The sequence below is a fragment of the Balaenoptera borealis genome, assembly GCF_965194805.1.
Source record: "Balaenoptera borealis genome assembly, chromosome: 14".
Classification (NCBI taxonomy): Eukaryota; Metazoa; Chordata; class Mammalia; order Artiodactyla; family Balaenopteridae; genus Balaenoptera; species Balaenoptera borealis.
Genome location: NC_138875.1, coordinates 61085485 through 61098517, shown reverse-complemented (window position 1 = coordinate 61098517; position 13033 = coordinate 61085485). Strand labels below are relative to the sequence as shown.

At 37.7% G+C, this 13033-nt stretch overlaps 1 protein-coding gene across 9 annotated transcripts in view; it reads right to left on the bottom strand.

The window, feature by feature from the left end:
• Positions 1-1979: 1979 nt before the first annotated feature.
• ANKRD12 (ankyrin repeat domain 12) overlaps positions 1980-13033 on the bottom strand; it is a 112223-nt gene continuing 101169 nt past the window's right edge. For 7 of the 9 annotated variants that reach the window (XM_082353453.1, XM_082353456.1, XM_082353454.1 and 4 more), the window contains 4 exons: positions 12549-12647; positions 7364-7507; positions 5485-5580; positions 1980-4844 (listed from right to left, as the gene is read on the bottom strand). In XM_082353453.1, coding sequence (XP_082209579.1) covers positions 4659-4844; positions 5485-5580; positions 7364-7507; positions 12549-12647 — 525 coding nt within the window. In that variant the 3' untranslated portion in view covers positions 1980-4658. Of the gene's footprint in view, positions 4845-5484; positions 5581-7363; positions 7508-7561; positions 11116-12548; positions 12648-13033 lie in introns of those variants that run through there. The other 2 variants (XM_082353457.1, XM_082353459.1) reach the window with 2 other exon arrangements.

The window sequence follows — 13033 nt, the reverse complement described above, 5'->3', positions numbered from 1 at the left end:
CCTAGAGCCCGTGCTCCGCCGCAACAAGAGAAGCCACTGCAATGAGAAGCCCACTCACCTCAACTAGAGAAAGCCTGCGCGCAACAACAAAGACCCAACGCAGCCAAAAATAATAAATAAAATTTAAAAAAGAAAAAAGCATTCTGAAATAGACGGTTGAAAATATACTACTATAATTTATTTTAGCAAACACTGCTTACGTTAAGAATGTTTGCAGTGACAGAATTTTTTGCCTCGAATCCTTGTCACTAAAACCTAAATGCATGGATATGCATACATTCCTTAAATTCTTATGGATGTTAATAAAGACCTACCTGCCAAAGGGCTTGTGTGCAGAATAAGGACTTCCTACAAATCAATCAATAATAAAAAGACAACACAATGAAAAATGAGCAGAACACTTGAGGACAGTTCACAAAATAAAATGTACAAATGGCTATTAAACATATTAAAAGATATGTTCAACCTCTTGAGTCATCAGAGAAATGCAAGTTAAAAGCACAGTAAGATACCACTACATATCCACCAAAACTGCTAAAATTGAAGACTGACAACACCGAAGATGAGGATTCAGAGCAACTGGGCCTCTGATAGTTGGCAGTAGGAGTATAAAACGGTACAACCCCTTTGGAGAACTGTCAGTTTCTGATGAAGTTAGACATACATCTATGCCCTATGACCTGGTGACTGTACTCCAAGGTATGCGCCCAAGCAATGAAAGAACATGTTCACAAAAAAAGATTAGCATGTTTAGAGCAGTTTTATTCAGCCCCCAACTGGGAACAATCCAAATGTCTACCAACAAGAGTGAATAAATAGGTTTGTACAATGTACTTCCACTCAGTAAGAAAAAGGAACATGACTGACACATGCAACATGGTGAATTTCAAAACCTTATGTTGAAAGAAGGCAGACGCAAAACAAGTGTATACTGTTTGATTCCATATACATGAAGCTCAAGAGCAAGTACAGGTAATCCATGGCGCCGGGAGTTATCACAGCGGTGGCCTCTGGGGTGAAGTACTCTGCAAGGGGGCAGGAGGGAACTGCGGGGGGGCTGGAAATGTTTTGTATGCATCTGTCAGGACTTATCAAACTGCCTACTTAAGATGTGGGTATTCTTATTGGATACAAATTACACAATTAAAAAAAACTGAGGACCGCTCTTAAGCTGAGTGATGGGCACACAGGTGTTGTTTTTTACTCTACAGACATACGCTATATATGCCTCATTCTCTATATCAACAGCAAAATTTTCTTTAAAAGTCAGTCTTTCCAGGGACTTCCCTGGCGGTCCAGTGGTTGAGGCTCCAAGCTTCCACTGCAGGGGGCAGAGGATCGATCCCTGGTCGGGGGAACTAAGATCCTGCATGCCTCGCAGCATGGCCAAAAAAAAAAAAGGTCAATCCTTCCACATGTACTTTTCACTGTTTAAATTATAATACTTATAATTCTAACCTTTTGAGCCATTTGATTAATAGGAATTATTTAAACTTTAAGGTTTGAAAAAGGATTTTTAAAAAAAAATTGTGGAAATGCTTCTTTTAAAACACAAGACATGACTACCTCATGAGTTTTAAAAAGTCAATTTCCCCTACATAAAATTTTTGGTTTTTATGTGTCAGAATATCAGAGATAGAATAAAAAATATTGCTAACTTTTTGGATAACTAAGAAAAATAGATATTTAGCATTGCTCAATTTCTAGAATAACTCTATAATTCCTCAGTCTGTTAAAATGAGCTTCAGGGGATCTTTGCTTGAGATTTTTACAGTTAAGTCTGCAGCATGTCTAATACTTAAAATTCATTTTCGAGACCTCACTCCTGAATAGACTTGAGCTCAAAAGGCTAATTCTTCAGAGGTTGTTTCCCCAGAATGAGTATTTTGCAATTTTGCCAGCTGCCCAAGTAAACACTGGTGTTGGGCTTGGAGTCACGTGGGAGTGGAAAATAAAAAAAAACACTTAACACATTTCACTCTTATTTTTTCTATAAAAATATAACTCTTTATTAAATAACATGCACAAATATCTAGTCATTTATTAAACAGATATGATTTAGAACAAGATTTAAAGAAATACAAATCCTTAGGTACAATTTAGTATCTTGTTCATGATATTTGAATATTTAAAAAAAAAATCACTGATTAAACTAACCATCCTTTATTTCTCTTTCAGAATCCTGTATCTTTTTAGGCATATACCCCATTCCAAGTTTTTTCTAGCATTTTAGAGCTTCAGAATAATCTTTAATATCAAGAGCCCTTAACTTACTTAACTATAAATTCCCGTGGAGAAGGCATTTACTTTTTTTTTTTTTTTTAAAGCTATCCCGATTAGCTTCGAATGAGTCACTTTACAAAGGGAATCTGCAGAAGCAGCATCATGGCAGACAGGCTCCAGCAACTTGAGGTACCACTGAAGAGGGTGAGAACTGTGGTTAGTACTAAAAAGCTGGGATGACTAAAATATGCCAGATTTCTGCTTGCTTGGTTTTTCTCTTCTGCAGCTTGTTCTGTTTGGCCAAACAGTGATTTTTTTTCTGCCCCCCTTCTCTGGTTGAACCATCAGAACAAAATGCTGTATAAACTTACCCTTCTCATATTTTCTATGATTTCAATGCTCAATAATCTGTTTTTTTATTTTTAGGCAAAAGTATAAACAAAATTTGCATTAAGTTTTTCATATTAAAAAGTATTGCTTTTATAAATTAGTTTTTAATGTTCCCAGCCTTAATAAACTTAACTTCAACAAAACCAGTGCTTCAAAATCTACCCTGCCTTTCTTGGCCCCATTTATCCAATAAAAAAGGCCAAAATCTTTCATCTAAATTTCTAAAGACTACTACATCCAATCTTTATAATAAAGTCCTTGCACTGTGTATTTTTCACACGTGCTGCTTTATTGCGCATGCCAAGTACAGTATCAATTAAAATATAAACTGATGTAAAAATTCAAAAATCCCTAAGCTTAATATATACCTTTGCACTCAAAAACTTCAATTTTACATTCTTTCCCACTAGCTGGGATTTCCAACTTGCAAGCTGAATTTAAATCACTTTATTCCTCATATATTCTTTTCACTTTTTTCTATCAGAATAAAAAACACCCGGTATTATTTTATAATTCAAGAAAGTATTGTGGAAAGTTCTGTAAATTTTATCTCATATACTTATGATCAATTTTACATATAACCTATTTTCTTTCCAAAAATGTTTAGTAAGTTTAGCAGCAGGTTTCAGATCTGAAATATTCCTGAATATTTAATTTACATCATGTTATAGGAGAAACTGGACTTTTTCTAAGTATATTGCTAATTATTTTATTAAAAACAGCATACCAAATCTTATTTTAATTATAAAATTCTGAAAATTATATGTTTTGCATCTTGATACAAGGAAGAAATACAACATATTAATATTTCATAAACATTGCAGAGATCGATCAGAATATGCCCATTTCTTTTACCTATTTTGACTACCAAATATCTCTTTTTTGAGTACTCAGTTATTTTAAAAGTGCAAAGGTTATTAAGCTTAAAACATTATATTTAAGCAATGTAAAAAAGTTTTACAATGATTTAACATGACCAATAAAATTTATTAAACATATTTACATATATTCACAGATTCTTTCATATTTGAGTATTAAAATAGACATTTACAATTTCAGAATTTTCATTCAAAGGCATTTTTTGGGGGAAGAGGAGAATAGGCTCTATCGTGAGATGAAAAAAGAGCTGTTTCTTTGCATGACTAATTCTAAATAAAATGTCCAACATAGTAAGTCACAGGTACTATCCTGGGAGACTGGTATGAAACACCTTACACTACCGTCAGGCATCGCTATGGAGAGAATTAAATTATAGGAAGCATGCAGTATGGCTAAGTCACAGTCTCTACAGTTCTGTGATGGAAACAAGCTAACTCAGGCACGCATGCCTTATTTAAAAGTCCTGCTACCTCAACACACTATCACTACACTCCATACCATACAAACTACAACTTTGGTCCTTAAACATTAGACAAAACAGTTTTACAATTATCTCTTTGTATATGTTTTGACTACCAATCCCTTTGTATACATTTTGACCATTAATTACAAGATTTACATCTGCACAATATGTATAAAATAAGTTATTAAAAAGGAAGACAATATTAAAACTTTCAAAAAGAAAGCTGTACAATTAACTTACAGATATAATAAACTGAAGAAATTTTGTGCCAAGTTTTCCTTCCACATTAGAAACTATTTGGTAGGAATTGAGCCTTTTAGTTTGCTGATCTGTTTTAGTAGAACTTGACAGAACCTCAACACCCGTGGTCACCTCGTACGTAGAGCACTAACAGCTTCCAGCGCCATTAGCAGATCCTCAGCTCCCTAAACATCTACCTCGTCTGCCAACGTGCTCCAATGCGAGTCACCTTTCACCAATATAAATAATAGTTTTCAGTTAGAAACTGCTTGGATCTAAGATCCAAAATAATTCTTTTCATTTTTAATAAAATGACAGTGTTTACTACATCACCAACTTTAGTTGAACTTTACTAATAGCTGTGAAGGCATAATATCATATTTTTGTCAAAAGGCAGTATTCCACAGTATAATACTCTTAAGCCTCATTCATTTAAAACACCACCACCAGGAAGTCACGGCTGCTATATAGGAGTCAATTCAAAGTCATCATTCACATCAACAAGGGGAACGTAAAACTCCTGAATTTCATAAATGCTGATAGATTTATAGGTGGCAGGATCAAGTTCCTGGAGTTTGAGCTGCCATTCTAACCTCTGGACGGCATTTAAAGCTGCAGCTTCATGTTGTTGCCTCATTAAAAGACAGGTCTATTTAAAAGAAGAGAAGAATTCATTGATTATTTATTACAATTGCTTTGTTTAAAAATTAATCTCATGCATCGTTTCTTTAGGGTGTAAGATGGATATACTAGGGTATGTGAAGCTTCTGAGTCACACGTCCATTTCTGGTTTACCCTGTCTGTATCCATATGCCAAATACTTCTGGACCCACAACTTCACACTCATCTAACAGACTTTAATTTGAAACTGTTCTTTCAAGCAATAAAATTTCAAATTATCAGAAGAATCAGGAAAATCTAAGGAAAAGTGATTTTTGAAATGATTCAAACCAAATAATTTTCTTTACAGATTACTTGCAAAATACATTTCTTCTCTTCTTGTTCTCCCCTCTTTCACACGTTGGAACTATAACCAGACTCATACACTGGATAACAAATATGAAGATCTCCATTAGAAACTGCTTTCTCTGTGGTCGCTGCACCATGTACATGAAATTGGACCCGAAAAATGGGGGGTCTTTATCTTCCTTTATCTTCCAAAGTGCAACCGCATGAGGATTCACCACTAACCGGTCTTTCCTTTCCTAACCACTCCTCTCTAACCCAGCTACAGTTTCTGTTTATGAAGGGGAAGTATCCAGTTAAAGTGAACTTCTAAACATACATACCTTTAATTTGTCAAATTTATCATCCACATCTTGTAACCAAGACATGAATTGTCTTGCATTAAAACGATCCCTCACAGAAGTTTTACTGTCATCAGACTGAAAGAAAACATTAAAATTGTTGGATATTATAAAATAAAATAACCTACTTTAAAATCTATATGCCATTTTATCTTTTTATGGTATATTCTACTTTTAAAGGAATGATGAAAAGTATATTTCAAAGAAAGAAAACATAATCTGAATATTTTAAAAATCTGATGAAGTATTTCCATACTGAGATTAGTTATTAGAATTATTAGGATGCTGGGTTTAGTTATTAATAGAATCCTACCGATCTGTGTGTCAAAGATGTCTCAGAAAGGCATGTCATATGAAGTATTACATGCCTGTGACTTCTTATTAAAGCATAATTGATTATGAAATTAATTTTAATGTTATTGTTTACCACATGTAGGGAGAAAAAAATGTTAAGGTGGGAGACAGGCCTTTGGGGCTGACATTTCTTCCAGGACCAGTCCTTTGGAGTGCTCACAAAGAAATTCTATACCAACTCTTAAGAATACCAGTTTTGGTATTCTTTTAAGATAGGCTATATTCAAACGTCAGCTTTGTATCTTACTGTGTAATCTCAAACTAATTACATACTCCAATTTTCTATTCTGTAAAATAGGGTAAAAGCACCTCTTTTAACCTTGTTTGAGAATTGAGAGTCACTAAGCCCTTGTTCTAACGCTTGGGCAATGGGAAGCACTGGGTCTGACAAACAACTGCTGCCATTACTGCTGCCAAAGCTCTGACCACCAGCACCATCGAGGTGGCATCCAGGCATCACAATCACACTACTCACATTCTTAGCTGTTACCACTTCCTCCTTGGTCTTCAGGTAAGACCTTTTGACTATTTTAAATTTTATTATTGAACCTTTTTTATTATTACAAGTTTATTTTGAAAAGGAAGAGGTCTGATATGAGAATGGATAAAGGATGGCCCAAGCCCCTACCCAAGGAAGCGGACTTGTTCCTTAGTCCCTCAGCAGCTATGCTCACCTGAACAAGCCTGCTCCTCAGTGGAGAGACCGTCTACCAACTGTAAAGCCAGCCGTACAAGGGTGGGTAACAGGCCCACAGTCATCCTCAAGACGATGATTAAGTTCTCCTGCCCTTCAACTATTAGGTGGCTTGTGGCCTGATCCTTTTTAGTCTCTGATTCGGGGATCATTCTGAGGGTTTACTGGGAAAATTCACTTCTTTTCAGAAATTCTCTTTATAACCCATCTGGAACTCCCTTTGTTGTTTTTTTTTTTTTTTTCCAGGTGAGAAAAATAAAGTCCAGAGAGAACTAAGTAACTTTCTCTGTAATATACTGCATATACTTTGTGTCTCTATAGTTTGTCTGATTTAAAACAGTATTTTCTAGTCTTTTTTGGTGATAATCCTTCACTGTCTCTGTTTATACTTTTATATTCTCTCTTATGACCAAAGAATTTCATTCTGGTTTATGAACCACAAAAAAATTCTGACAACTGATGTCTGGTTCTGAATTCAAGTAATTTATATGTGGCAGTAAACCCTTTTCAAGCTGTAGCTACAGTTTTCCACAGCTGTGTTAATTTATCCCAACAACATCCAAGATCCAAACAAAGCCTGGCCCTCTCTCAGCACTATCACGACCTGGGCTCCACCTGTCGCCCTTTCTAGCTTCCAGCAGCTTCCACTTTAGAAGCAACTTACAAGTTATCTATAAAAAGTACTTTAGTGTGAAAGAGTTGTTTTCTCCTTTGAGCTTTACTGATTGTTGAATTCATGTTTCTTCTGAGGACCCAGATTACCAAAGGTGCCTGCTATCCTAAGAGAACTAAAGGCCATGGCTAGTCCTTTACCTGGGCGTCCAGTGGCACGCTGTACACTTCTGCGTCCAGGAGAACAGTGCATGCGCTGAATGGCAGTGTCTGATTTGCCAGTGTTCTTGCAGCTCTGTAATGAACCCGAAGAACTTCCTGTTCATTGGATACAATGAGTTTTTCCTGGTTGAACAAAGAATTAAAAAAACAACAACAATTCTTCAACCACTTGTTCTTCAAATAAAAATAAAATCACTTAGGGCTTCCCTGGTGGCGCAGTGGTTAGGAATCCGCCTGCCAATGCAGGGGACACGGGTTCGAGCCCTGGTCCAGGAGGATCCCACATGCCACGGAGCAACCAAGCCCATGCGCCACAACTGCTGAGCCTGCGCTCTGGGGCCCATGAGCCACAACTGCTGAGCCCGAGTGCCACAACTACTGAAGCCCGTGCGCCTGGAACCCGTGCTCTGCAGCAAGAGAGGCCACCCAATGAGAAGCCCGCACACCGCAACGAAGAGTAGCCCCCGCTCGCTGCAACTAGAGAGACGCCCGCGCGCAGCAACAAAGGCCCAACGCAGCCAAAAATAAAAATAAATAAATAAATTTAAGAAAATAAATAAATAAAATAAAATCACTTGAAGTGCTAAAGAACTTCAATCTCAGAGCAGGTTTTCTTTCACAGTAAGCTTGAGAAATTGGAGAACTCCAAGAGTTCCAAAAGTATAAGCAAATTTCCTTTTCAAAATCAGCAGTCTCTTTTTAAAAATCATCTTCTTAAAATGTACAATGACGGCTTTTAGTATACAGTTGTCCCTTGGTATCTGCGGGAGATTGGTTCCAGGGCCCCCACAGATACCAAAATCCATGGATGCTCAAGTCCCTTATATAAAATGGCATAATATATGCATATAACCTACACACATACTCCCGTATACTTTAAATCATCTCTATCTAGATTACTTATGATACCTAATACAATGTAAATGCTGTGTAAATTTGCCAGTGTGTGGCAAATTCAAGTTTCGCTTTTTGGAACTTTCTAGAGTATTTTTTCTTGAGTATTCTGATCCGCAGTTAGTTGAATCCACGGATGCGGAACCTGCAGATATGGAGGGCCAACTGAATTCACCAAGATGTTCAACCATCACCACTAATTCCAGAACATTTTCATCACCCCAAGAAGAAACCCCATGCCCATCAGCAGTCACTCTGCATTCCCCTAACAACAGCGACTCTTTCTGTTTCTATGGATTTACTTATGAACATTTCATACAGATGGAATCATATGGTAACTTGGTCTTTTGACTGGCTTCTTTCACATCCCATGTTTTCAAGGTTCATCTGTGTTGTAGCATGTATCAGTACCTCATTCCTTTTTACCACATTTTCTTTATCCATTCATCAGTTGATGGTCTTTTGGGCTGTTTCTTCCTTTGGGCTATCATGAATAAAGCTGCTATGAACACTCATGCTCAGTTTTTGTTTGAATGTATATTTTTATTTCTCCTGGGTAAATAACTAGGAGTGGGACTGCTGGGTTATAATGGTAGTTTTATGCTTAACTTGCTGACAAACTGCCAAAATGTTTTCGACAGCAAGTGTATCATTTTATGTTCTCCCCAGCAATGTATAGGGTTCCAGTGTTTTCACACCCTTGCCCATGTATGTTATTCTCTGTCTTTTTTATTATATCCATTCTAACTGTTCTGACATGATACACCATTGTGGTGGCAGCTTCTCTTTTATAACGAATATTTCATAGCAACAAACACACTGTACACTAATGCTAACTACAGTTGACCCTTGAACAACGTGGGTTTGAACCGAGCAGGTCCACTTATACATGGGTATTTTTCAATAAATACGTACGACAGTCCTACACAATCCACGGCTGGTTGAATCCACGGATGCAGAAATGTGGATACGGAGGGCTGACTCTAAAGTTATAAGTTAATTTTTGACTGTGCAAGGGGTTGGTGCCCCTAACCCTCATGTTGCGCAAGAGTCAACTGCACTTGTAAACCTCTGACAATCACAGTACAATCCTGCCTAAATGTGTTAAGTGGGATCCAAAACTTCCACTTATGTAATACACAGTCACCCTTTTGTAAGGTTAATGCCAATCTAGGCAATCCTCTGCATTTCGCAGATGGGAATTCCTGAGGTCCAGCTGCAGACCTTGGCCTGTCTGGAAGGCTGCGCTGGGAGAAGACTAAACATGTGGCTGGTCTCGTCCCCACCATGTTGCCTATTCACCCCTCAACTGACAAGAAATTTATCCTTCCTCCACTGGAGAATGCAGGCCACATTATATCCAAATATGCATTACTGTAGAGTTTTTCTGTATTTATAATTTAGTGAAAAGCTAAAGAGACAGTCCTATTTAATCTGCTATAAATTGCTATGTGATAAATGACACTCAAAAGAGAAGTGTTAAGTCCAATACTTATAATTTATGAATTTAAGTACAAGTTTAAGGTGGGACTTTAAGTGATAAATATCCAAACACGTGGTCAGATACTAAGAAAAAATAGCTAGAAGAAAAAATACTTTCTAAAAAGTTGGCTGGGGACTTCCCTGGTGGCACAGTGGTTAAGAATCCGCCTGCCAATGCAGGGGACACAGGTTCGAGCCCTGGTCCAGGAAGATCCCACATGCCGCGGAGCAACTAAGCCCAGGTGCCACAACTACTGAGCCTGTGTGCCACAACTACTGAGCCCACATGCCACAACTACTGAAGCCCGCATGCCTGCGTACCTAGAGCCTGTGCTCCGCAATAAGAGAAGCCACCGCAATGAGAAGCCCGTGCACCACAATGAAGAGTAGCCCCTGCTCGCTGCAACTAGAGAAAGCCTGCGCGCAGTAACAAAGATCCAACACAGCCAAAAAAAAAAAAAAAAAAAAGTTGGTTGTAGACCTGCAGAGATAGAGCAATAACCAAAAATCTTTTTCACCATACAAGAAAGAAATACATTAAAAAAAAAAAAATCCATTTAGTTTATTTATTTATTTTTGGCTGCGCTGGGTCTTTGTTGCTGTGCACAGGCTTTCTCTAGTTGCGGCAAGCGGGGGCTACTCTTCGTTGCATTGTGTGGGATTCTCACTGCGGTGGCTTCTCTTGTTGCGGAGCATGGGCTCTAGGAGCGCAGGCTTCAGTAGTTGTGGCACACGGGCTCAGGAGTTGTGGCTCGCAGGCTCAAGAGCGCAGGCTCAGTAATTGTGGCTCACGGGCTTAGTTGCTCCGCGGCATGCCGGATCTTCCCAGACCAGGGATCAAACCCGTGTCCCCTGCATTGGCAGGGGGATTCTTTTTTTTTTTTTTTTAAGCAGGGGGATTCTTAACCACTGAGCCACCAGGGAAGTCCCAGAAATACATTTTTTAAGTCAGACCCCCTCCCCTAAGATAATTAACAGAGATATGTGGCTTAACTGATAGCCTACATATTCCACTTTAGATCATCATTCTTAATGCTGTGTCTTTGAACTTCTAGAGCAGAGCCTCTCAAACAATGTCTTCTAAGAATGGGCTATGCCTCTCCCAAAGTACTGCCTTCCTCTTAGTTCCTGGGGAGGCAGGTAGGATGCGAGGTGGCTCTGAGGTCAGGGGCTCTTGGGGAGGCAGGTAAGGGGCCAAGGGCTCTGGCTGCAAGATGTGTTCATTCATTTAGCACAGTATTCCAATGTTATCATTTTCTATGGGAAAAATGTCCTCAGAACAGAGGTTCTTAGCCTTCGGTCCTCATACTCCTAAGAAGCCTCTGGACAGAACGAGGGGAAGGTCATCTGTGAACCTGAATGGGAAAAATTACGTCTTTATTTTTGCTCACCTTTAACTGGCATTTCTTTCAATTATCAATGTAGGCCACAGTGATGCCAGAAGTATTTGCAACTTTGTCATCCATAGAAATCACAACTATTTTCAATTCCTGTTATAGCTATTGCAGGTATTGCCCCCAAGTTTTTATATTAATTTCTTCTTTGAAATTCCAATAGTTATTAGACCTGCTACTGTATGACATGTGATGGCAGCTCTTCCATGTAGAGACAGCTGTGCTACACTACACAGCTGGCCAACTACCAACCAGTTCTTCCCACCGGAGAACCAAATGGCAGAGTTGTTTGTTCTCACACTGGCCAGACTTCTAAGTTGCTTTCTAGTTTTCTGTAATTCTAAATTGTTTGCTGGTGGATAAGTGGAAGGATGTGAGTCATTTTCACTATTAAAGTTCTGCAAATTACACAGTTCAAACGAGAATTCTAAACTGTCCGTAAGGCAGCACAGCTTTTCTAACACGGTTAGATGCATAGATGAATATATACCAGGTGACTTCACACATGCCTGATGGCTGAAACAGCTATTGATGTGGGTTATATGACCTAACTTCTTACTGCTAACAAATCGCACTGACATGGGTCATGGCACAATGCTGTAAGTTCTGTTTCAGTGCTTCTTTTTTTATTGCTTTTCTCTCTGTAATACTATAATTTTCTTCATTTAAAAACATTATTCTGAGGAAAGGTTTTATATTTAAATAACCAGATTGTTACAGGAATCCATGGCACAAAAAAGGTTAAGAACCTCTACCCTAGGAAATCAATCATGTATGAAGGAATTGCATACAAGGTTTTGCTTGTATAAGAATATGTGTGTATGTCTGTAAAGAAAGATCATAGCTTACATCACATTTTCAGAAAGTCCCTGACCCTCCCACAAAAAATTAAGGTTATTATTTTTGTCAATCCAAGTTACTTTGATGATTTCTATAAATAATTAGATAGGTTTTCCCCCCCGTCATTTCATGCCAAAACTAACCACCAGAAACTGGAATACTAAAGCAGACCCTAAAAGGACCAATGAGCACAACCTTGTTAAGAGTCTGTACTACAGTAGCTGGTACCAAGCAACAATTCCAAAGCTTGGAAATCCAAATGTCCAAATAGGAATTCACTGCTACAGTTCTGCAAATTTGGCAAATGATAAGAAATTATTAGAGATTCTTATATCAATATATCAAATATATACTGAACGTGAATTGTAACATGGGAGCAGCTATCCTAAATCAGGCTTAAAAATTCTCCATCTTATTGCGTGAGCACAAGATAAAATCAAACCATTTCCTAAAATGGCTTTAAATAAGAGTCACTAATAAAAAACTGTAGGCAATTATAATGTATTGTTAAAATAGTTATTTTTGACATAAATGTAAATTTAAATATTTCTTACCCTTTCAATACTGTGTTGCAAACGAAGTTTCATCCTTACAACTTCCTGTTGTCGAAAAAGCTCTTTAAGCGGATCTGACAGGGAAGGTGGTGGGGTAATCTAATTAAAAAAAAAAAAAGTTGAAAACATTAGATTTTATTTACAAAAATCGGCTATTCCTATAAAATTAAAACTTTTTAGTGTGTAACTTAATGAAAACATAAATTCTAATGTTCTTTGAATTAAATAATATAGTAACAATTACACAACTGGTTGTTACTTCTCAATTTAAACTCTTTGAAACTAAGCAGAGCATTCCAGAAAACTTTTAATTCTGTTTTAATTCTGTTTAATGTTTTAATTCTGAGGCCACAGCAAATTCCAAAGAGCACATTAGGACTAAGGCAGTTATTTACCATACAGAGACACATTTTAGAGCATCAGTAAGTGATAGTTCAAAGACAGGGAGGAAGGAGTAACAAAAACACACAACACTGAGCAAACAG